General features: G+C 46.1%; 6 protein-coding genes across 6 annotated transcripts; 3 read left to right on the forward strand and 3 right to left on the reverse strand.

Annotated features, from left to right (window-relative positions):
* Positions 1–939: 939 nt before the first annotated feature.
* On the forward strand, positions 940–6,833 carry AGABI2DRAFT_72188 (hypothetical protein; the record flags this gene model as incomplete). Its single annotated transcript, XM_006462398.1, has 6 exons — positions 940–1,068; positions 2,853–2,890; positions 5,258–5,329; positions 5,461–5,690; positions 6,238–6,451; positions 6,623–6,833. 6 exons carry the CDS (start codon positions 940–942, stop codon positions 6,831–6,833), a joined length of 894 nt encoding a protein of 297 aa, XP_006462461.1.
* A 4,049-nt stretch (positions 6,834–10,882) lies between these two features.
* On the reverse strand, positions 10,883–12,484 carry AGABI2DRAFT_193600 (hypothetical protein). Its single transcript, XM_006462399.1, has 10 exons — positions 12,290–12,484; positions 12,132–12,218; positions 12,044–12,082; positions 11,871–11,976; positions 11,705–11,819; positions 11,411–11,649; positions 11,238–11,349; positions 11,112–11,184; positions 10,985–11,043; positions 10,883–10,934 (listed from the first exon to the last, which is right to left on the reverse strand). The coding sequence occupies exons 1-10, from the start codon at positions 12,389–12,391 to the stop codon at positions 10,907–10,909; spliced, it is 960 nt and encodes a 319-aa protein (XP_006462462.1). The 5' UTR covers positions 12,392–12,484; the 3' UTR covers positions 10,883–10,906.
* Positions 12,485–14,101: 1,617 nt separating this feature from the next.
* Positions 14,102–14,755, reverse strand: AGABI2DRAFT_119323 (hypothetical protein; the record flags this gene model as incomplete). The annotated part of the gene is made up of 3 exons (XM_006462400.1): positions 14,102–14,125; positions 14,188–14,364; positions 14,456–14,755. 3 exons carry the CDS (start codon positions 14,753–14,755, stop codon positions 14,102–14,104), a joined length of 501 nt encoding a protein of 166 aa, XP_006462463.1.
* A 980-nt stretch (positions 14,756–15,735) lies between these two features.
* AGABI2DRAFT_119324 (hypothetical protein) lies at positions 15,736–18,390 on the reverse strand (the record flags this gene model as incomplete). Its single annotated transcript, XM_006462401.1, has 2 exons — positions 15,736–18,292; positions 18,338–18,390. 2 exons carry the CDS (start codon positions 18,388–18,390, stop codon positions 15,736–15,738), a joined length of 2,610 nt encoding a protein of 869 aa, XP_006462464.1.
* A 51-nt stretch (positions 18,391–18,441) lies between these two features.
* On the forward strand, positions 18,442–20,810 carry AGABI2DRAFT_223786 (hypothetical protein). The gene is made up of 5 exons (XM_006462402.1): positions 18,442–18,677; positions 18,724–18,776; positions 18,826–18,889; positions 18,936–19,085; positions 19,138–20,810. Exons 1-5 carry the CDS (start codon positions 18,512–18,514, stop codon positions 20,583–20,585), a joined length of 1,881 nt encoding a protein of 626 aa, XP_006462465.1. The 5' UTR covers positions 18,442–18,511; the 3' UTR covers positions 20,586–20,810.
* A 476-nt stretch (positions 20,811–21,286) lies between these two features.
* Positions 21,287–22,880, forward strand: AGABI2DRAFT_193604 (hypothetical protein). Its single transcript, XM_006462403.1, has 7 exons — positions 21,287–21,598; positions 21,674–21,845; positions 21,909–22,006; positions 22,064–22,094; positions 22,152–22,222; positions 22,316–22,426; positions 22,491–22,880. The coding sequence occupies exons 1-7, from the start codon at positions 21,417–21,419 to the stop codon at positions 22,780–22,782; spliced, it is 957 nt and encodes a 318-aa protein (XP_006462466.1). The 5' UTR covers positions 21,287–21,416; the 3' UTR covers positions 22,783–22,880.
* Positions 22,881–22,957: the final 77 nt, after the last annotated feature.

A 22,957-nucleotide genomic window follows, 5' to 3' on the forward strand; every position in this document is an offset into this window, starting at 1 on the left:
CACATCATAAAAACCAGATACTTTTTTCAAAAGTTTCGCAATAATGGATACCGTCGGAAAATATAGTATTGACATACTATCTTCTAAATTCTGATAAGAAGCTACCAACTTCTAGTTTTTGGAGTTTGTACTTGGTACCGCGGGTGACATCTCTCATATAGTGTAAAAACCACCGTTTAGCACTGAAGATAGCATGTATCTGCAAAATCTTGTTGTGACACCACTGGATAGTGGGTACTATATACATTGCGGTGTAGTGCGGCAGGTTTGGCCGTCAGGTCGGTGCTAACCTTATGAGAGACGACTCATGTCTGGGAAAGTCCTGCCTTCAAGGTCGTGCTTGGTTGTGCCAAGGTGATCATGTCACCAGGACCAGGCGGCTGATGAACAGACAGTGAGTCCCACCTGTACCCACAATAGAATGGGAGGGGTTCTCAAGTTCGGCGCGTTGTTCACGGGGTCGGGATCGGTATGAGAGAATTTTCGAGGACCTGCACATCGTTCTCTCCTGTGCTAGGAAACGAATTGAGCATATGATTGTTTTTGTAGCGTAAGTTTTATACCGTACTTAGTACGTCGAACTTTGTTGCGGTTGCTCGTTTGAATTCGCCGATGCAAGTTGGAAATCCACCTCACGCTGGACACAAAAAGAACATTACGAAGTCAACCAACATAAAATTTCTTTGCAACGCATACGTTGGATCAACATCCTCGTTAAGTATCATTCATGTCCGAAGGCTGAAAGGAAATCACATAAAGCGCTCTAAAATTAGACATACGGGAAAATGCCCGGTTCTTGAGTTTGCCGGCACACGTGGGTATTTCTGAGTGGAACCAGAAAAATCATGACGATTGGTACATTAATTATTCTTCCTTCAACTATCTCTCTGTCATAGGTTCTGTCATTAATCTCCATCCTTGAGAATCCCTTTCATCGAAATGGCAGCAAATGGGCGCAGGTCTACAAAATTATTTATACCCCACCCTATTCAACCCGAAGTGTCCATTTGTGGGGTTTTGGAGCAGTATGCTCCGGACCAGAGAACGATGGGGAGGAAGCTGGCTTTGGTAAGTGTGGTGCTTTGCTCATACTTTCGCGAAAAACACTCAAACTTAGCGTCTTTCTTATCTCTATTTCCACGATTCCTCGGACGTGTTTATTTGATCTCCGGACTTCTTCGACTTCGATGATTCATGCGACGGCTTCTTCCATGCGCTGATGGATACTATGGGCACGTTGAGGAGAGTGAACGTTATCCACCCAACAGATTTGTCGAAACACGTGACTCAGAATTACCAAATTGAGATACAATGAAGATTCAATCTCGGCATACATAGGAGTGTGTCCAGCCTTGAATTCTCGCTGAACATGCAGGAGGCTTTGATATTTATTGTTCAGCACTATACAGTAGAAAAGTTATTTTGGGAAAACACGTCTCTTTTTACCAAGTTACAACGCGTCAAACACGTCGCGCGGTCGCCACTCTCATTACCACGCTGTCCACCACCATCAACTTCTCGTGTCCATTTAATGGATCCGGAAATAGCGTGCAGGGACGCCTCGCAAACATGCACCAAATGTAAACGAACTAAACCCCTGACTAGGGTCAATTTTTCGCAAAAAAGAGACGGCTCTTTCAGCAAAACCTGTCAAATCTGTCGAAAGAAATATGCGGAGCGTACCCAGGAGATGAAAGCCATCAACAACAACAAAGAAAATCAGCCACCATGCGAACCCAGTGATGGATTGAACCGCAGTGATGACCACGAGGCTGGACTCGGAGTTGGAGAGCACCTTGATCTTTCGGTGCTTAACATGAACACATTTCTAGATGCAGTAACTCTTACAAATGATGACACTGAAGTTGAACGAAGTTGCAGTGGTGATATTGCTTTTATTGGTCGCGTGGATCTAGCATCGGCAGACGTGTTTTGCCAAATTGGAGACGGCCGAAAGAAGGCTGATATGCTGGCTTGCCAAATTTGGAAGCGCTTGAATTACCGTTTTATGTGAGTGTTCGTTCTCACGTTCCAGCCTCGAATTATACAATGATATGCAGATATCATAGTAAATATGAGTACAAACATGAGCTCGGAACTCGGTTTACATATAGCTGCTCCCAGTCCAGCTCTCGAAAAGCCAAATCACAGAAGAACGACAACACCAAACAAAGGGACAAATTACCCATGGATTTTTTTAACTGCGAAGGTTGGCTATACATCACCATACATAATAGTGACAATATTGCTCTTGTGAAGCTTCGACACCGAGAAGCACATATACCATATTGGTCAATTGATGTACCCGAAGAAATTAAGAAAATGGTTGCTGATAATCCGTTATTGAATGTAACACAGGTCTGTGCTACTCCACTTTTATATTGCTAAGATTCTGATGAAATTGGCAGCTCTGGAGCGAAGTTCTGAAAGTTATACCACAGCCGCATTTTTCACGGACAGCTATATACCGACTTTGGCTCAATCATCAGTGCCAAAAATGGAAACGCGACTCCGATGAGCTCAAATCTGCAATGGCAGTATTAATGGAAGCTCAGCAAAGCCCAGAACGATTCACACAGGCTGAACCAATACCACTCCCTGACATCGAAGGGTATAAAGCTATTGCATTTTCTCTCCCAGACATTATCCGTCAATGGGGTAGTCATATACGAGAGATTTCTCTTGATTCGGCATGTAAGTCAACGTAAATTTTGTATTATCCCATCAATTTGAACTCATCAACATAACAACAGGGAATACAAATAAATCTAACTATGAAGTCTACGCCATTCTAGGCGAGGTCTATGGATCAGGCTGTCCCTTAGGTTATCTTCTAGTCACGTCAACTGGAGGTGGATTACCAGGTGCTAAAGAGAATTACCTGTCAAAGGTGTTGCTCCATCTCAAAAATCACTGGCAACTTGTTCCCGCATTTACACATACCGACAAAGACCTTTCGGAAATAAATGCTTGTCGAAAGATTTTCCCAGATGCAAAGCATCAGCTTTGCTTCTGGCACTGCTTACGCGCTATCCGAACTCGGTTATCAATACTTCGAAGGCGTCCCAAACCCTACAACGTCGTAGAAGCAGTCAAAGAATTCGACTGGATTGATCCATTGTTTGTCCCAGCTTCACAACAATTGGCTGGTAATCAGGTACGTTTTGTTTCTAAAAACGAAACTTAATTAATTTACACCAACTAGATTCAAGCTCTCGATCGTGCTGTTCCCGAGCTCAAGATTCGTCTTGGAGGTACCCTACAGAATAGAGCGCCTGAACCTCCATTATTTTTGCCGTCTCAACAACTCGTTATTCGTCTCCACAACCGTGTTCAGGCAGTTCGCGCGCTTCCAAATGATATGTCCTGGAACAATATTGAGCATCAGGAAGAAGAGACAGATAATGAGGATGACGAGAATTTCACAGATACCATTGCGAACGAGGTTGATAACTGGTATGAGAAGGAGGGAGGAGATCGGGATGAAGAAGACGGACCTGACTGGATGTTTGATACTGGAGAGGTGACCTCGAAAGATCCTGCCTACGTTTTTTGCCCAGCCGCACATCGTCGCACTTTGCTACACCTATTCACAAAGCATTTTTGTCAACACCCTATTTTTGATGAAGTGGATGGTCCTTGGGATTCAAAGAAAATACGACGCGAAGCTATTTGGGAGATGTATAACTTCTGCCAGAGACGGGGTCTCGCTGAGGTGTGGGGATATATGTGGGCGAGCTGGTACTCACCTGCAATGTGGAAGCTTTGGGCTCGGTCAACATCTCCCCTCCTTTCTCGACTTCGTACCACTATGAGTGTTGAAAATTTCTGGAGGCAACTCAAACATGATTTCCTGCATCGCTTCGTCCATCCTCGACTCGATACACTCACTTGGATTCTAATTTACGAGGTGACCCCGTCGTACTTTGCAAAAATAGATATTCTAGACGATACATATCGCTGGGGCCGCTCAAAATCATTATCGAACTATCAGAAATACTTCAAAAAGTCGTGGAAGAAACTTGAGCTTGCAACGATTAGCGGAAGGAAGACTCACCGAACCTCAGTCCAGGAATGGACTTGTACTTGCGGCCGGCAAAAATTCGACCGTCACCATCTTTGCAAGCATCTCGTGCGGGCCGTTCCACCACCAGGCGCTAATTTCTTCTTGGAAATCGTCCGTCGTAGAACCAAACCTATCTACAAGCATCCCAAGTTAGTCTCAAGGATCGGCGAGCCACCAAATGAAGATTGCATACACGATACAGAGCGATTGGACTCAGGGAGTATCACCGACGGCGACGATCATACCTGGTTGGGGGAAAAATCGGCCTTGAGTGGCGGCGGAGGATGGAAGTCAGCACAAAAAAGAAAAAAACCGACGGATGCTGAAGATACTCACCCTCGCAAGAAGAATGCAACTTCAAACGTCGAAACGAGTCACTCTATACCAATCATCGACTTGACAGGTACGAGCGAAGGTGCGGACAGTGATGAAGAGGAAGAGGTTAGTAACGAAAATCATCAGACAGAGGCTCTCTAACCTTCTATCAGATTGATAGGCATGTTGACCGTGCACTTCATTTAGCAAAAATCTTCCGGCGTGCTTCCGAGATTTTCACTGAGCAGGCAAAAAGTCGAAGCGCACTATGGCTCAGATCAATCAGTCACCGCGGTATTGGTAACGACCTCGAACAGCTTGTAAAGGACATTGAAAGAGTCGAGGGTTCAGCGAGGAAAAGGGATACGACATGGGGGCTTGCCGAGGGAAGGCAGGGAAGGCAGCGAGTTGCAAACACAATGGGCTACATAGTTCCAACGTAAGTTATTTGAATGAAGATCCAATGTAATACCCACCATAATCACGGTAAACGCACGGCGGGATGTGGACTTAGTGAACACGACGTTGGGGTTAGGAGTCAACAATGTTCTGTTGATCGACACCGATCGATCAGGTGATGGCCACGTACTGCCGAGATTCTGAGTCACGTGTTTCGACAAATCTGTTGGGTGGATAACGTTCACTCGTTGAGGAGATAGATCTTACATGGTACAATGGGGTGAGTGAAGTACCGAGGCGTTTTTCAAGTCTTCCGACTCGGTAGGAGCGCTATGAAGTGATCGAATCTCCTTTTGGTTCTCATCGCTCCGAACGAAGTTTAATGAAAGTGCATCTCGGTCTTTCGTCGGAAATGTGTCGGAAGCTCTCGGTGGCGTCCACCAAGTTGTATCTTCAATATTGACCTTTCTTGTTCAGGCATAAGGACTATCTGTTCCAGCGCCGTCTTGCAGAACGCCTTCCATTTGATTCATTCCGTTTTGATTTTCGGTAAGTCCGCGACCGCCAACTGTCCCGTTAACCATTTCTCACTTACAGCCTCTCTATCTACTTTGTGATTTTGCGGGATCGTCGTACAACCCCACCTATGATCCTTCAACGGCGCTATCACTTAACCAAAGGGGAAATCATGAAACCGGAGGTACCTGGAAACAGGGCGCCTTTCACGACGACCTGGAAGATATCGATGCAGTCGTTTCCTATCTCAAAGCAAAATATGGGTATGAAATTGAATTGATTGTTGGTCATTCCCGTGGATCATTGGTCGCTTTCCGATGGATATCAACAACGGAGGAAGGAAGAAAAGTATCTGCTTTCATCAACGTTTCCGCCCGGCACCGCATGCGGGTAAGTCTTTCTGACTTCCCCCAACCCAACCTAAAGTCCGAATCGAGTCTCATCAACTTTGATCTGCTCTCCGTCTCCGAAAACCCCGTATCGTTCGCTCACTTTTCTATTTCTCTCCTTCCGGTTGCCCCTTTTACCTGTTGACGTGTACTGCCAACAACATGACGCTGTAACGCAACTGCGCGAAAACCGAACCCTGCGTATGCTGATGTGCCATGGCTTAACATGATCCTGATTTCCCCACAACATAAAGTAGAAAATACTTGGTAATGATCTATATCATATCAATCTTGTTTGAGATCAATTTACTGACTTAACTTTTTTTTTTTTTGGTTCTTTTTGTAATTTTTTCTCCCCATATGTGACGTTGCCTCTTTGGGACCATGTATGACTCGGTTCTATCCAAACACGATCCAATCGCCTTTGGCCCTGCCTTCGAATTCGCCTTTCCAAATTACTTGTCTTTGACGTCCGCTCCCCTTATTACTCAATCGGGGCTTGATGACCATTTCTGGGTCTCGGGCTATGTATCATCGGTGGGGCCTCATTAGAGACTGAGGGCGCCCAACATTGGGAAGAGGCATTCAAGAAACAAGGATATTTTGAATGGAAGGTTACGGTTGCTCGCAAGCAGGTGATAGCCAAAATTAATCCTCAAAGTGTTGAGGACTTCTGCAGCTGGGATACGTCGTTCGTTTGGGAACAGTTTCCTAAGGAAACGGATGTATTGACCATTCATGGTACTGCGGATAAGATAGTGCCTGTGTGAGAACTTCTTTTCTATTCTTTTTCGTTGTTCATCTCAAACGCCGCATCTCTCGGCTACTGTTGGTATCGGTCTTCAATTTATTTTTTCTCAACTGCTGCGAAACACGATCTTGTTACTGACGAAAGATTTTTGTTTCGTGGCGGTTGTCTATTACGATGATCAAACAGGTCAGATGCGATGATTTATGCACGAGCACTCAGCGACAGATCACCTGGGACCCATTCTCTTCATCTAATGGAAAACGCGGATCATAATTTTACGAAACGTCAAGACGAGGTAGTGAAGGTTATATTGGATTGGTGGGAAGCTCGACAACGAGGAGAAGTGACCACTGGTATCTGGTTAACGGAGATAAATCCAAGCACTGCCAAGCTGTGAACACAATCACGTAGGTGTCAGACGCAAAATCTCATTTATGGGCATTTGGGTACTGATGGTAACGCCGGATATTAGATTTTGCAGGCGAGATCCACAGCTGCTGAGGTAGTAGCTCGAGGTTAGATTTTGTCGCTAATAGGCTGCGAATGATGGGTTTCGTCGCAGATCTCCCTTCATCGTCGATATCAATAGTATCATGTGCTGTTCTATCCTACCCCGAGAAATTCAAGCTCATGTGAACCATATCAATGCTTAACCAAGCAAGTGGAAGGAATAAATAAAACAACACTTTGGCTTAGCTGAATGCCCAGAATCTTGAGTTACATGAATTTGAAGGGTGACAGAAATGATGAATATATGTGAGTGCTCAGTTTTATTTACGCCATCATTTTTACGGCAACTTGAAACATTTGAAACCCGAGGTTTGACGCCCCCAATTGATGGGGCTTTTGGACATCCCCACAGAAGTTGAACGCATGTTTCTCCTCCCTCTTTGATTCCGTGTATGGGCCGCGGAAAGGATGCGTTGGCCATGGAGAGAACAACAGATTGACCGGACTATTAGGTCCATGTTCACCGGGGATCCGAAAGCCACGATTTATGGATCAGAGTGGAGACTTCGATTTTCCACACATGTCAACATGTCACTAGGGATGCTTCTTTCACTTATCAGATCGAGAACAAGATGCTACGCATTATGGTATTATGTTCTACATAACGTCTACCTGGTGACTACAAAAGTTGATACATAAATAGTGACGAAAAAATAATAAGTATACGTATTGAAAAGCGAAGAGAATTAAGGGTATGAATGAGGTGGAGGAGGGGGAGGTGATATAAGAACGAAGGAAGTAAGGGGAAAAATAGACAACGCTATTGATACAGAGCGGATTACATGCCGACAATGTCACAATGTCCGGTTCAATGGGTCTAGAAGTTGTTGATAGATGCCTGTGTCTCTGTCCATCTCCTTTCCTCTACGAGGAGTATTATCCCTCGCACGTCGTGCGACATGCGAGATTTATGTGAAGTATGGCACGATTATGGAGGGGATTATATGGTTGGAATGATGGACCAAATTGGATGTTGCATGAGGGCAACGCGTATGATGACGTGCGTATGACGATGATGATAGTGTATGAAGAGCTCATCTACCCCTCCGGACCGACAGGTAGAGTCATCCATACGGGGACGGGGGAGGGCGCGACGCCTCAGAAGAAGACGGCACCGTTACCGGAAGCACCACTCTTGACGGCGCTCGAACCGTTGCTATCGCCCTTGTCGTTTCCTGAGCTCATATTGGGAGAGAAGATAGGCGGTGGGAGTGCTTGGGGTAGAAAGTGCGTATGAAGAGAAGCGTGGGTTGTATTAGTTGTCGAGGAGATGCTGAGAGTACGTTGGCTGATGAATGGGGGGGACATCCTAAAGTTCAGTGCGTTTTATAGCCTCTGTGCTAGGAACGAAATGACTTGATTGCCTAGAAAAGGAAGATGGCGAGACGGAACCGGGCGTAAGAGACGTAATCTCACGGCGCAATTGTTTGACGGTAAGAGGAACGGCATATCAACGGAGTGGATCTGATCGTGCGGCTCGGATTCATCGCCCAAAAACGACATCCAGGGCCATTCAATAAAGGGGATGGCACCATCAATTCTCGTCAAATCTGGTATTGACATTTCTGGCTCTTGGCCGCTCTCTACTTACCCATATCATCATCCTAACAGTCGGCGGTCACTCACACGAGCACAGCCCTCACATTATGAGCCTCCACGGCGTGCTGGTCCGTCCCGCGGTGACCGGGAATGACTCAAATCGCCCCTACCAATTGCAATACCTCCACCAGCAAAACGATCACTCAGCACAGGCAGGCCGTGTCCAATATACTGCCACAGGCTAAGGGGGATCACCTCAGCTCCGTTTTCCCCATGAGTTTGGTGCACTGCTTCATCTACTGCAGTATCTCTGTCGACCCGTGGTACCTCCTTTCCGAGATCATGTGCTTCTGCGCTTCAGAGTTTGCGGCATGAAGTGTAAAGCATTCTGATCTATCCGAAGTAAGGTAAAAGGTTTCGCTTAGCCCAACTTCCATTCAACTATTCCTTTGCGGCAACGAACTCCTTGCTAAAATGGACATTCAAGCCCTCAGCGGCGCCGGCATCATGGTGGAGTGCAATGATCGTCGCCGAAACACCGACATTGCGATCAATTACAAGGATCCTCATAATTCGTACTTATCTTTCAAATGCCGCGAAGGAGTCAGTATGACTAACTATGGCTCACTAGTCCCCACCGAATGTGATGAGGCCTCTTATCCTATGTTCATTAGGTACGAGATGACGAAAAATGATGTGTAATTCCCGTGGATTCCGATACTCGAGACCGTGCCACAGGAACTAGAAGGACTTGTAGCTTATTTATCACCCGAAACGGTATCTCACGGAATCCGGAATGAGTTGTCGGTGCCAACAGGACTCTTCTCACACATATGCGAGCATCCCGCGGCTAACCTTTGTACTGATCTCCTCAATGCATCATGTTCGAACCTCGAAGCAGACTCGTGGATCAAACTTCTTGAGTGCAAATTGTCTTCCAGTTGATGTCCTTTACAGCTGTTCTTACCCTCCCGATGTCAAAGGACCACAGCACTCTAGTCACGGCCATTTCAAAGACCGGGATGATTTTTCAGGAACAAGACTTGAACAGGACTAGTGCAAGAAATGACACTCATGATTCTCCAAATTCTGCTTGTCCTCAGGCTCGTCTTGCCAAATTCATCGTCTGACAACCGCGCTTATCTCCGCCATCCCAAAATACTTACCCTTGTTCTCGGTATTATGAGGCTGGTCAAACTGCTCCTAAAACAAAGGCATCGGTCGGAAACGGAATTTCTTTTCCAGCCCTTACAGTGGTTCACTTTTTTTTTTTGGCTCCCTCTCGAAATGTCAAACCTCGGACCTTGAACAAGTAAAAATAGTTCCTTTATTTTTTTCTAGGCCGTGTGATCATCTTTTACCTATTCAAAGCACAAACGTCAATCTGACCCGCCCTACTGATGAAAGTCAACGAATTATAATGTTTACAAAGACACTCGTCTTCTTGAAGGGATCACTTTTCTTTTGAAATTATATCCGCCCATACAACCAGTTTGATACAACAGATATCAGAGAATGCTGTCTGAGTGGGGTGTAAATTTCCTTGGTCAAGTCAATTGGTATGTAGATGGACTCTCACACGATGTCATATTTTATCGGTAAGCAGATGATTCATACGATGATAAGTGATAGTTTTATTCATGGCCGCTTTCACATCTGTCCGCCTGTCCACTGTCAGTTGGAAAAACAAACCACCGTGTTGGCATGTGTGTACCTGGACGAATGTGAAGGCAAGGTCATTTATCGTTGATGATAGACAAATGCTTGGAGGACCTAGGCCAGGAAAGATTACTATATTCAGATCTCGATGATGGACGCGGGCCTATGAAACTTATGAAACCGCAGGAATCCGAGACGCCAATTTGGGAAACATGAAGGACGTTTTCCTCCCTCCGGGGAAGTTTAATTCAAGACGAAAGCAATAAAAAATAACACTATGGGCTCATCGATCTAGTGGCCACACCTTAGCAAGAGATCTTCACGGCCCTTACGTTCCGTCGTGTGAAGAAGCCCTGAACCTGAGCTGTCTAAACTCAGGGATACTTTCTCTTCTGAAAGTCCTCGTAACGTTTGTTAGTCGCTTAAGAACAAAACGGTATTCAGTACATACGTTGTGAGCTACCTCTTCCCCCTTGAAACAATATTACTCATGTGCTTATGCATCGACAGGAAGGGAAATCTTGATCTTGGTATTCCCGATTGATAGACTACAGAAGATCAAAATCCTATTGTAGAAGTGAATGCTTTTAAAAAATGCTGAACGAGCGAAAAATAATGAGTGATTGATCAGGGTATTTCCATATATACAATTTTCAGGTTCTCAGTGGTGATGTAATGGCATTATGAGCTTTCGGGCCCAGAATCGCAATCACCCCAACACTAGCTTACATCGAACAAATGATGAGGCCAAGGCGAACAATGTCAGGTAATTTCAACCATGATTTTCCCACTAGATTCTCAGTCAGCCGCAGCAATTAAACAGATAAAATCAAGGCTCGCATGTTTTGGTTCGCCTCCATCTCTTTATGCGCGTCTTGGATCTGGTCCCAGGAATAAACCTAAACATCAAAAGATGATGCGAAATGCAAGTGAGTCGCATCAAATTTATAGAGTTGAATTTTTTCACCTTATGAATATACGTTTTGATGGACCCTTTTCCCTCTTCCCCGGATATGTTGCCAAAAACATTGGATGAGAACCTTTGGAGTAGCGGGCATCAGCATTTGAAACGCTTGCATCCTTGTATTCTCACTGTTGAATCAGATCAGCTTGATACGCAGCCGAGCGCGAGCGCAAGGTGGAGCCTTCGATATGCAGACGTTTGTACAGCAAGGGACCGAGATTTACTTTCTCGACCAGGGAACCTGATAAGTAACGGCATAATCAATCTGCCGTGATTCAATAGAAAAGAGAGCGCTGGTTTACCGCTCAACAGAGCCAACATTGTCATTCGGCCATCCATTGCGAGCGCGTTTATGTTCTTATTGAAATGACTTTGCCCCACAAAATCAATTACTACGTTTACCCCCTTGCCTGCCGTGATCGTTTTGACTCTTTCAGCAAAGTCTTCCGTCTTGTAATTGACCGCATGGGTAGGGCCATTGGACATTCCAAGCAACCAGTCAATCTTTTCTTGTTTCGACGTGGTGACTGTAACGGTATTCCTGCGCTTAGGGTTCAGATCTGTACGGCAAGACGAGCGGCCGTGATTGCACTCACGCCCCGAAATATCGAGCCAGTTGGATGGCGGCTATACCTACCCCAGATGCTCCTGCATGAATTAAAATGTCATCATTTTTTTGTACATGGCCGATCAAAACTAGGGCCTGGTATGCTATGAGAGATAATCAGAATTTGGTGCTCAGGGAAGCCAATTTGTGCTGACCGGTTAGGAATGCCTCTGGAACGCTCGCGGCCTCAATCCAAGTCAGATTATCGGGTTTCCTTATTACGTGAGTTGAAGGTACTGCAATGTATTCTGCGTACGCGCCCTATTTGACCGGCAGGCAAGCCAGAATTAGCACATGAGACAGGGAGAAGTATGAACTTTTTACTTACGCCTCCAGCCAAACCTAAGACATGGTCTCCAACTTTCCACTCGACGACATCCGAGCCGACTTTCAGAAATCGTACCCGAAAATTCAACGCCAAGTATCTGGGAAGCGCCTGGAGGTACCGGGTACCCTCCCTCACGTTGCATGATATCCATGCGGTTGAGACCGAAAGCCTTCACCTGAACGTGACATATCTCGGCATCGCCAATCATCGAAAGTTAAGCGGATGAACCGCTAAACGTTGACGAACCTGGACTAAGACTTGTGTTGATGTTATCTGCGGTTTAGGGGCCTCGCCGATGTATAGGCTCTCAGCTGGACCCGAACCACCCCTAACTAGAACTGCACGCATGGCTGGTGTTCTAGGCGATGATGGGAAAGTTTAAGTTCTGTCGCGCAATTCAGCACAGGATGCCGTCGTCCTTGTGTTGCTGGGATGTTATCGCAATCTCCTAATAAGCAATTGCGATACCGCCGTTCTTCGGTCACATGGTCTTCAGTTTCGCACTGCTATCTCTACATCATGGCATGCTCTCAACAAGAAACACTTGACCGCACTTGTTAAACCAGCGCCAGAAGATCGCCAGTCCGACTGGCGTCTAACTTTCCAAAGCAGGTTAGACCGACCGCTAAAGTGGTCCTAAATTTGACGAAGCTCATGTCCGCCGCGCTAGTCCAATCTTTGGACAGCACAATCATACCGGCATGATATCCTAAAATATGTCAAAATCAATATTGAAGTCACTCAAAAGCCACTTGACAACATCGAGGGATATCGGTTAGTTGAGAAGCATTTCGTTTCCAACCGTCCCAGAAACGGCAAAATTGGGTTAAACCCTGTTGTGAGGTTCCTGAAATCAGAATGGAAACCAGTTTGCTTTAGTGATTTGTTTCAGAGAATACAGCCGTGAGGAGTATTATTCTCGCCGTCTGTGAGAGAAAAATCCGAGATAGGTCAAAAGATCTTGTAGGTAGGGTTCACTGTTTTGCTGAGTGTGGATGAGTGCTCGCCGGAGCATATGTATAGATACTCCGCAGCAACTGTAGTCGAGCCCGTTGCTTTGGTCTTTGAGAAGCCAACTTTGCTAAATTGGGAGACCAATGGAATACTAGTGGCGTCTTGTGTTATTAGGGTTTGGATCATGAGAAGCTTCAGGTAGCGCAATAAAAAAAAAGGGAAAGTTGGTCGCATCATCACCGGGGCCACAGCGAGGTAAGTGTACACTTATTCCCACGGGCGCCATCAAAGCATCAATCAATGTAAACAAAAAAAAATTTTGTCCATCGCTCCATCCATACTTGCTCTCCTCTGTTCTTTCATCATCTGTTGTTCATCGTTACAATGAAGCTGTAGGTGAGTTTCTCAAACCCTGTTTCCCCCCCTCCTTTCACACGAGATGAATACACGCTATGGTCCGTGTTTCCTAGTAGCGACTAGACACCGCTTTTCATTGTGCAGAGAATCCTTTTACCTAGCTATCTGACTCGCCTTTCCCCGTACCCAACCTCCTGATTCATATATGCTGATATACTGCCTCCCACTATACAGATAACCTATTCAGAGCTTGTCGTGTACCAAAATTTGTATCGGAGAGTGTACAAGTATCTCCGACTGTGTAACGTTACTTCCTCCCCCATCAAGAACAATAAAAACCACTCTTCTTCAATGGTACGATACAAATAAATGCCGTGTTCTGTCGCTTTCCGGTATCGCTTCTACCTGGCTTTCTGCAAAGAAAAACATCTCATCTCTATTGGTGTTTTGGACTTTGCTTTCTTGACGCCTTGGAAACACCAGGTAAATCCGCCAACAATGGTTGAATCTAATCAATGAGCATGTTCACATGCGTGCATTATACACGCCTTCATTATTCATTATTGTCGTCTTTAACCTCAGATTTCAATTGCCGTCGGGAACCTTGTTTTGACGCTGTTTAACTCGGTGTCGTTTTTCTTGTGTCTTTTGTTTGTTTGTTTTTCATCGTGAAATCTATGTCCATTCTCACTTGAATATATATTACTTTCCAGCTAATGAAATAGCCGAAAAATGGAATTGGTATATTTACGAGACGGCAGCCCACTGAGCCTGATATCGTTTTTTAAAGTGAATACCGTAAATTGCTTGTCAAAGAAACATGGAAAACTTACCTGTAGAGTAGTCGATGATTCGGGACATCCAACACCGACACCATTGAAATTCTGTAACGTAACAATTGAAGCATAAATCCTTGCTGACTTTGAAGCATTCGAACCATCCGTCGGAAAAGATATAGCAACACTCGGGTTATGAATGGCATAACCCAAAGCAACGTTATCTTCCAACGCCTAAATATTGTTGTTTGTTCATTACAAAAATGATTTAACTTTATTTTAGCCGATTTATTTTTTCTTTAATGGAAGAGTATGGGAAACGAACCCGGATGAAAGCATCGCGATCGGGTGGGCATGAACAAGGAATTTTGATGGGTTTTCCAGTTTCATCAGGGATTCCATCGCAATCACCTGTTCCGGTTGGATTTTGTCCTGCCTTGACTCCAAATTCGGGTACGAGAGTGGGGTCTGATTTGAGGTCGGGGGGAATGATACAATTATCGGAAGAGTCCCTTGCGCCTTTGACTTTGATATTGGTATTGGTGTTCATTGTGACGGGTGTGCCAGTGACGGAGAGGGAGAGGAGGATGGTTGAGAGGAATGGTGTGATGGTGGTGAATTTCATCTTCGGATACGATCTCGGAGTGGCGTAGGGTACGATGAGAAAAGAATGGTTAAGATTAAGAGCTTGAGAGAAGGAAAGTCGTTTAAGGTTGACAGTCAAGTCAAAATCAAGAGAGGAGAGAACGTAGGCCTCTCAATCATTTCATTTATATATCTCCAATCCTAGCATCATCTCGGAAATTATTGTATACTTAGTATATCACCGACACCTCTTTGTTTTGATATACAATAAAACGATGGTAACCTCAAGAAAAGTAGTGACTCCTTACAACCGATATCAAACATCAAACTGCAAACTTGATTCTTTTCAAAGGTAACCTCTCAACCAATGATCTATCTCATTCACATACATTACATATCACCGCTCACAATAAATACAATAACCCACACTTTAAAAAAATACATCAAACACAACGCGGAGTACTCAAGTGAGATATCATATCACCGCCCAAATGCATTTCATTCTAACATCGGAACAAGGAAGTGGTTACCCTCAAAATCATCGCTACCCATCCATCTTACATCAAACGCAAACCGTTCATAAAAAATTTCATGACAAAAAAAAGTACCAAATTACTTTAAAATTCAGATTTCTGTATTTCTAAATAACCACTGAAGGCATAACGAATACGGGAAGGAAGGGGGGGAACGCAGATAAACCTTTTAATTTCTAGTAGTAAGTCAACGACGAATTTCTGAACGAATAAGCGGGGTGGAAAGAAAGGGAAGGGAAGGAAGGAGGAGGGGAACGCAGCGCTCACAAAGACAGAAAAAAAAGGAATGTCATTTTGTTTTTTCTGTATGTTCGTAAAAAAAAACGAACACAAAACAAAAGTTAAGAAAAAAGGGGAAGCATAAAAAGTCATATACGACTGAGTGAGGATGCTAAAAAGTTTGCATATCGAGGGACGGTGAGCGAAACCAAAAAAGAAAAATTTAATAGGAAGAAATAAAATAAAGAAAATCCTTTGTTCCTTCTCATCAATCGCTCGCCAACAACTCCTCCAACCCCCCCTCCTCCCTAACCTCCCTAGTCCTCTTCACCACACTCTCAAACCACTCTTTCGCCTTCCTAGCCCTCCCCTCCACCTCCTCCGCCCCTTTCACTTCCTTCCCTCTCTCCTCCAAAGCCCCCTTAAACCTCTCTCTCAAATCCCAAGACGCCAATCTCAACACCTTCCTCGTCTCTTTCCCTATCCTCTCTGCTTGCACTTCCACAAACGTCGGTGTAGGTGTAGTGATAGTAGCCCCAACAGCATTCCCCAAAACATCTTGCTGCGACCCACTACGTCTCCCAACTAACCTCTTCATCTCCTTCTGTTCCTCCCTAACCGATTTCAAAACTTGTTTCCTCACTCTCCTTCCAACAGTCCTAGGCACAGTCCTAGGCAACTCCCAAATCACATACCCTCCAAATCCTAATACCACAACCCCCAAAATCGGACCTACCCACCTCCTCGAACTTTCATTCTCTAAAACCTCTCCAACCCTCACTATTCCCTCAATTATTCCTCTCGCACCTACCATATGCGAACCCACCATCGTCAACGCACTAGCTCCAATTCCCAAAACACTGAGTGCCGTAGTCGTTGTTGTAGTTGTGCTTGTTGACGTGTCTTCATCATCCAAAGTTGAGAATTCATCATCCTCATCGGTATCGACGAGCGCATGTCGTTTCGCCAACTCGGGTGCGATATAAATTAAAAAATGTTGATTAAAATCAACCAAATCAAATAACGTCGTCTCCAACAAATCTTGACGACTCGCAAATCCAATGCCCAACCCTTGAGTCCCACCAGCCACAACAACAGTCCCACCACGACGTCGATTATGATGATTCCCTTTCCCACCACGCCTATTCACGCTAAACATCGCCTCAGGCATAAACACTCTCCTACTCCTTTCAACACCACTAGGCAAATGAACTTGACCCATGTCTTTGACTTTATCCACACCCTGAGTCGTCGTCACTCGAGCTTCATCCTCAGCCAGTTTGATAGCAGCATCCACACTGAGCAACATCGCTCTACGAACATCTCTAGCATAATCCCAGATGTTCAGTATTCCAGGATACGTAGGCAGTGAGATGGGGGCATTGGGGATGGCGAGAAGACCTTGAGAGAGACGATCGAGAGCATCGACAAGGATGGACTTGGTTTTGTTTGAAACCTGAGTCACACCCTCATCTTCGATAGTCTCAAGCGCTTGTTCCAAAACCTCTCTCGACGCTTTCATCTTTTCCAATACAGGTCGAGACTGTTCCAAATCCGCCAACGCTTTTTGGATTTCTGTCTCGGCAACGATGGTGTTGGCGCACGATAAAAATTCAACGTCGGAAAGGACGTTTTTGAGATAGGTAGCGACGGGTAGAAGTTTGGATTTGGAACGTTTGACGAGGACAAAGGAACGAAGCGCGGATTCGAGATCGTCGAAAGAGGGGTTGGCAGTGAAGGGCTGGAGGGCTGTAGCTGAATCGACAAAGTGCACAAGATCCTCGGCATCGTCGTGAGTCCTTGGGCTGAGTTGCCTGATCTGGTCTAGAACAAGCCTGCGACACTTTTCCTTGTTCTTGATCTGATCGAATTTGTTGACGACGATAAAGAGATAGGCCTTTTCGTTGCTGGCGTTCCAGAGGAACTCTTTGGCGGAGAGGGTGAAATGGTTCTCGGCAGAGACGACAAAGACGACGACGTCAATTTCCTCCTGACGGGCAAAGACGGCAGTGGTCTTGAGACTGTCGCGGTTGAGTCCGGGAGCGTCGATAAGGGAGATGTCGACGACGCCGTTGTTGAGGAGCGACTCTGAAGGAGCGCGGGTGTCTGCGAGATAGACCTTGATCATTTGCTGAGTGTCTTCGTTGTCGGCGACGAATTCCTCGAGCTGGGCTATGGTGCCGCGAGTAAAAGTGGATTCGTCGTTGATGTTGTACTCGACGCCTTCTTTGAGGAAATGGACCTCTTCTTTAGCCTGGTTTTCGGCCGCATCATGAACCTCGCAAAAGGCGGTGGTGCAGGGCTGTTGGTCGACGGGCATGATCTCGCGACGGAGGAGAGCGTTGACAAAAGTGGATTTACCAGCATTGAGATCGCCAGTGACGAGGACCTTGGAGGAGGTGTCTTGGACGCGGAGACGGAGTTTGTCTATGTGGGAGATGGAAGCTCCGATGCGGCCGTCTAGAAGATTCGCGATGGAGGCTTTTTCGAGCTGGTGGACGAGGGATGTGGCGGTGGAAGCGGAGTGGGTGCCGAGCTTGAGATCGAGTTTGAGAACGTTGAACTCTGAGGAGGGCAGCAGTCGGTCGGTCTTGTCGTGCTCGGGGGAGGGGAGGCTCGCGCGACGGTCCTGTTTAGGGGCGACAGAGACCTCTGCTTCAAAGGAGGGGTCGTCGATGAAGGAGAGAGAGCGCCGGGGCGACAGCTTGCGTGGCTCATTGGTGTCTGGCTCGCGCAGCTGGGGATATCGGACGACCCAGTTGTCGCTGTTGAAACTGCGAATGTCGCTGAGCACGGACTTTGTCGCGTCGACAGCGCTCAGCAATCTGGACAACGATGAGACGAGTTATACCACAAAACAAGGCACACACCTGCGCTTGTGGAGGAGAAAAGCCTCCTGGACGTCCTCGACCTTGGCGAGCATGGGGGGCGGAGAAAAGCGGCGTGTGAGTGTGACGTGTGACAGTGTGTGTTTGTCTCTCGCCGTCACTGACCCCAGTTGCTAGACCGGCAGGCCCGCTGGTCTCGTCTAGATTTTTTGTAAAATGCTCAGTCCGTCCCCTGACTCTGCAAAGGCCGTCGCTCGCCAGTCACTGGGCCGTGCAACCCCCACCCTCGTCCCAGCCTCGCCACGCCCAGCATCCCACTCCAACACCAGACCCACCAGCGAGCTCCCCCTCGGCAGCGCAGGCATCTTCCAGACCCCAGAAGGTAATTGGCGATTTTCTCATCCTTATCTTTCTTACCGTCCATTCAGCCGAGGCCCTCGACCAGTGGTTTGAAAATTTGCAAAATTATGAAGCTACCCTCGTACGTCTCTCACAATTTTCACTTTCCGCCGCTCACACGCCCCCCCCAGGAGGAAATGGCCGCCGCCTCTCTCGATGTCGACTTCAAAGAGGAGCTCGGCGCCATCGAGCAATGTACGTCGTCTTCCCCTCACCCCTTCTGTCCTAACATCCCCCACAGGGTTTAAAGTTCTCTCAGAAGCAGAGCGCACAGCCGCTCTTTACAGTCTTCTCCAGCATTCTACCCAAGTTCAGATTCGTTTTTTCATCACCGTCCTCCAGCAGATGGCCCGTTCAGACCCAATGACCGCCCTTCTCAGCCCTGCCATGGGTAAGCATCACCCACATCAATCCCATCACCCCTAACCACCGCCCTCACACAGGATCAATGCAAAACCAATTGGAAGCCAGCCTTGCTCGGATCAAGTCCCCTGGCCTCAAATCCAATATGCCCGCCTCTCCCACCACCCGCAATTTCAACCCCAACCGTCAATCCCTCATCTTTGACAACTTTCTCTCTCCCGATTCCGCTGCCACAAATGCCGCATCAGATGCCGCAGCTACCCTCGCACAACAGCGTGCCAGGTTGAAAAACGCCGAGCACCGCATCTCGGCTCCTGTCTTGGCATCCGCCGCCGCCAATGGTCGCGCGTCTTGGGCTCCCACCACCTCCCTCCCTCAGGTCTCAGAGGCGAGCGCCCCCGCCCAGGAAATTCTCATCGGCGCTTCTCGCCCCAAGAGTGGCGACTTTTCTGGTACTTCACCCTCACCCCGCCTCAGCGGAGGCTCTCCCAACGAAGGTCAAAGCTGGGCCAGCATGGTCAACACCCCTGCCATCCCCCTCTTCCCCAAGAACACCCGAACTGCAGATTCCGCCAATACACAGTTGAACGAGTGGAACCAGACTTCTGGACCTGGCGTCCCACGTATGGGTGATCCTACCGTTTATCGCAAGAAACCCGTTTCTGGCGATAAACAAAATGAAAATGGTAACCATCAACATTATGATGATAACGGTAATTTGGTCAATCAAGACGCTCGTGGTCGTCGAAATGCCAGTGGAGGTTGGGGTGGTAGGAACCAGGCGCCTCCTACCATGAACTCCAACCCGGCCAACAATCGCTTCAATAACAACGGTGATGAAGCAAACGGTATGAACGGTCTTGGTATGCAGCTGGGTGGACTTCATCTGGGTATGGGGTCACCACAAATGCATGGTATGCCACCGGCTGCTGCTGCTGCTGCATTGGCGAATATGGCTGGACCGATGAGTCCATTCAATATGAATATGTTGAGTGCTATGGCACTCTCACCTGAAGCTCAGCTGCTTGCGGCACAAGTGGCGGCTGCGAACGCTCAAGGTTACGGACATCCAGGATGGTTGGGTATGCCATCGATGTCTGCTGGAGTTAACCCACATGGCGGTGGATCAGCTGTGGGTGGAAATAATAATCGACGTGGAGGAGGAAATCCACCTTCGGGTCGATCTACCACTGGATTCCGAAGTGCTGCTCCTAGCGTGGGGTCCAGTGCGATAGCCAACATCAATAATAATAATAATAATACGCCGAAGGGAGAAGAAGAGGTGGATCTGGCGTTGTTGAATGATATACCTGCGTGGTTGAGGAGTTTGAGGTTGCATAAGTATACACCGAATTTTGAAGGGATGAGGTGGCAGGATATTGTGGTTATGGATGAGGGGGAGTTGGAGGGGAAGGGGGTTGCGGCGTTGGGGGCGAGGAGGAAGATGTTGAAGACGTTTGAGGTTGTGAGGAGGAAGATGGGGATGGAGGGTGTATCGGGTGAGACTGGGAATGCGAATGGGGTTTGAACAAAAGGTTCTTTTTATGTATGGTCTTTGTTTTTTTAACTAGCGCGTGTTTCTGTTCTTTTTTTTTTACTATTATCACCCCACTACTATTTACTCAGTTTGTAAGCGATTTTTCGATTCTCTTTCTCTCTCGAGATGGTGTGTGTTGTTATATATGGTTTTTGTTACCCTGTATTACCTACCTACCTATTTTCTTTTGTTATTTATGTGGTTCGGGCTTTTGTGAAGGTGGATTTGAAAAAGTATTGCAGTTATGAAAATGAATCTCTTTATTTATTTATTTTGGATAAGTGGCACTTCGTATGGTTGGTACTTGGAAGGTTACGATAAGTATACTGTATACGGTTGGTATATGTTGATTTCAGCTTTACCGATGGAACCTGCGGCTTCGGATTAAGTACAATGATTCAAACTCAGTATATTGGTATTTGAATTAAGGGAACGGAATACATCACTTGAGGACCGAGAGGCCTCATTAAGGAGGTAGTATACGTTAAGGGAAGAACAGTGTCTTCTCTTAGTATATGCTCTCGTGCGTACTACCGGATTCGGGGTGTACTAAGAATAGAATTGTAAGGCGGAGGGCTTACATAGGCTTACATAGGTTATGTGAAACCGAAGAAACATAACTTATCTGATTGATCATATCACTTATCACTTATAAACAAGAGCACCGACGAACAAGCCCCTGCACTTCCAGAAACAAATCATCAACACTTCTTTCTCGTCCGAGTTCTTCCTCCTCCATCAACATTCTCCCACGCGTTTCACAACCCATCTTTAAACCGTACTTCTAGTAACTCACAAAAGTCAACCACCTCAGAACATACTATGTCGGGACGTTCAAGTCGCAATGCCTCTCCTCTTCGAGGTCCATTCAGTAATCCCTCATATACAGTAAACCCTATGTCTATAGCCGACGAATTTCATCCCGTCTTACATGCCGGTCGTGTTGCTGTCATTACTGGTGCCGCAAATGGAATTGGTCGAGCTGCAGCTAGAGAATTAGCAAAGTAAGTCATCTTCTCAAGAAGGAAAAAAAAAAAAACACAAAAATTCTAAACTTTTTTTTTCCGGGTGTTGTTTAGATTAGGATTGAAAATCGCTGTTGCTGATGTTGATGAAACGAAATTAAGAGTTATCGGACAAGAATTGATTGAATTGCTTGGCGCTCAGAATGTGTTGATTATACCTACCGATGTATCGAAATTGGATCAAGTCGTCAGATTGAAGGACAAGGTCTATGATACCTGGGGAGAGGTACGCAAAACATCCTAACCCACCCCCTGTTTCATCAAGTTCAACGTTAATGTCTCTTTGTAGGTTGCGGTTTTGATGAATAACGCTGGGATTGGAATTAAAGGAACTTCTTGGGAAGGAATAGAAAATTGGCACAAGATTTTTGATGTCAATCTTTTCGGGTACGTTTTTTTGTCGTTTATATCGGACGATAGGACATGATCACCGATGTTTCAAAGTATCGTCAACGTCCAACACACTTTCGCTCCTGTAAGTCCTAATTCGATCTTTCTTATTCAACTCTTTCTGAACCCCGATTTTTTTTAGTTCATGATTCATCAAGAGAACCAGGCTATGATTATCAATACAGGATCTAAGCAAGGTATCACCAATCCTCCGTAAGTCAACATTTCCCTCTCGCCCGAACACCCCGTTGAATCACGTAACCACGGGGGTTTTTTTAATTGTATATATCACTGACGGGGTAAAAGTGGAAACTCAGCCTATAATGCGGCCAAAGCCGCAGTGAAAAGTCTTACGGAGGGTCTTGCTCATGAATTACGCGAACGTCCAGAGAACAATGTGACGGCTCATCTCTTCATGTACGTTTTCTCGGTTTCTTAATACTATAAACAAACTATATAACCGGACTGATGAAAATTATAGCCCTGGATGGACTTGGACTGGCTTGGCAGGAGACGACGGTACCGATAAACCTAAACCTCATGGCGCATGGACCGCAGAAGAAACCATCTTGTACATGTTCGACAAAATACGACTCGGAGACTTTTATATTTTGGTGCCGGACAATGAGACGAAGAGGGAAGTTGATCAGTTGAGGATTATGTGGGGAGCCGCGGATGTTGCAGAAGGAAGACCGGCTTTGAGTAGATGGCATAAGGATTATAAACCTTTGTTTGAGGAGTTTGTTAGGGACGGGATGGCTGCGCTTGAATGAGGTAAGTGTGTCTAGAGGGGAATGTTAAGTAATTGTAGAAGAATGTGAATGTATGCTTATCGTGTTTGGCTTTATCATTGAACTTGCACCGAGTATTCTAATATTGTCATGGTCAAGCTGATAAGAGTAGAAGCCAAAGATATAGTGGAGTAAGTATTGACTACTAATACAAAAA

This window comes from Agaricus bisporus (genome assembly GCF_000300575.1).
Source record: "Agaricus bisporus var. bisporus H97 unplaced genomic scaffold AGABI2scaffold_7, whole genome shotgun sequence".
NCBI lineage: Eukaryota > Fungi > Basidiomycota > Agaricomycetes > Agaricales > Agaricaceae > Agaricus > Agaricus bisporus.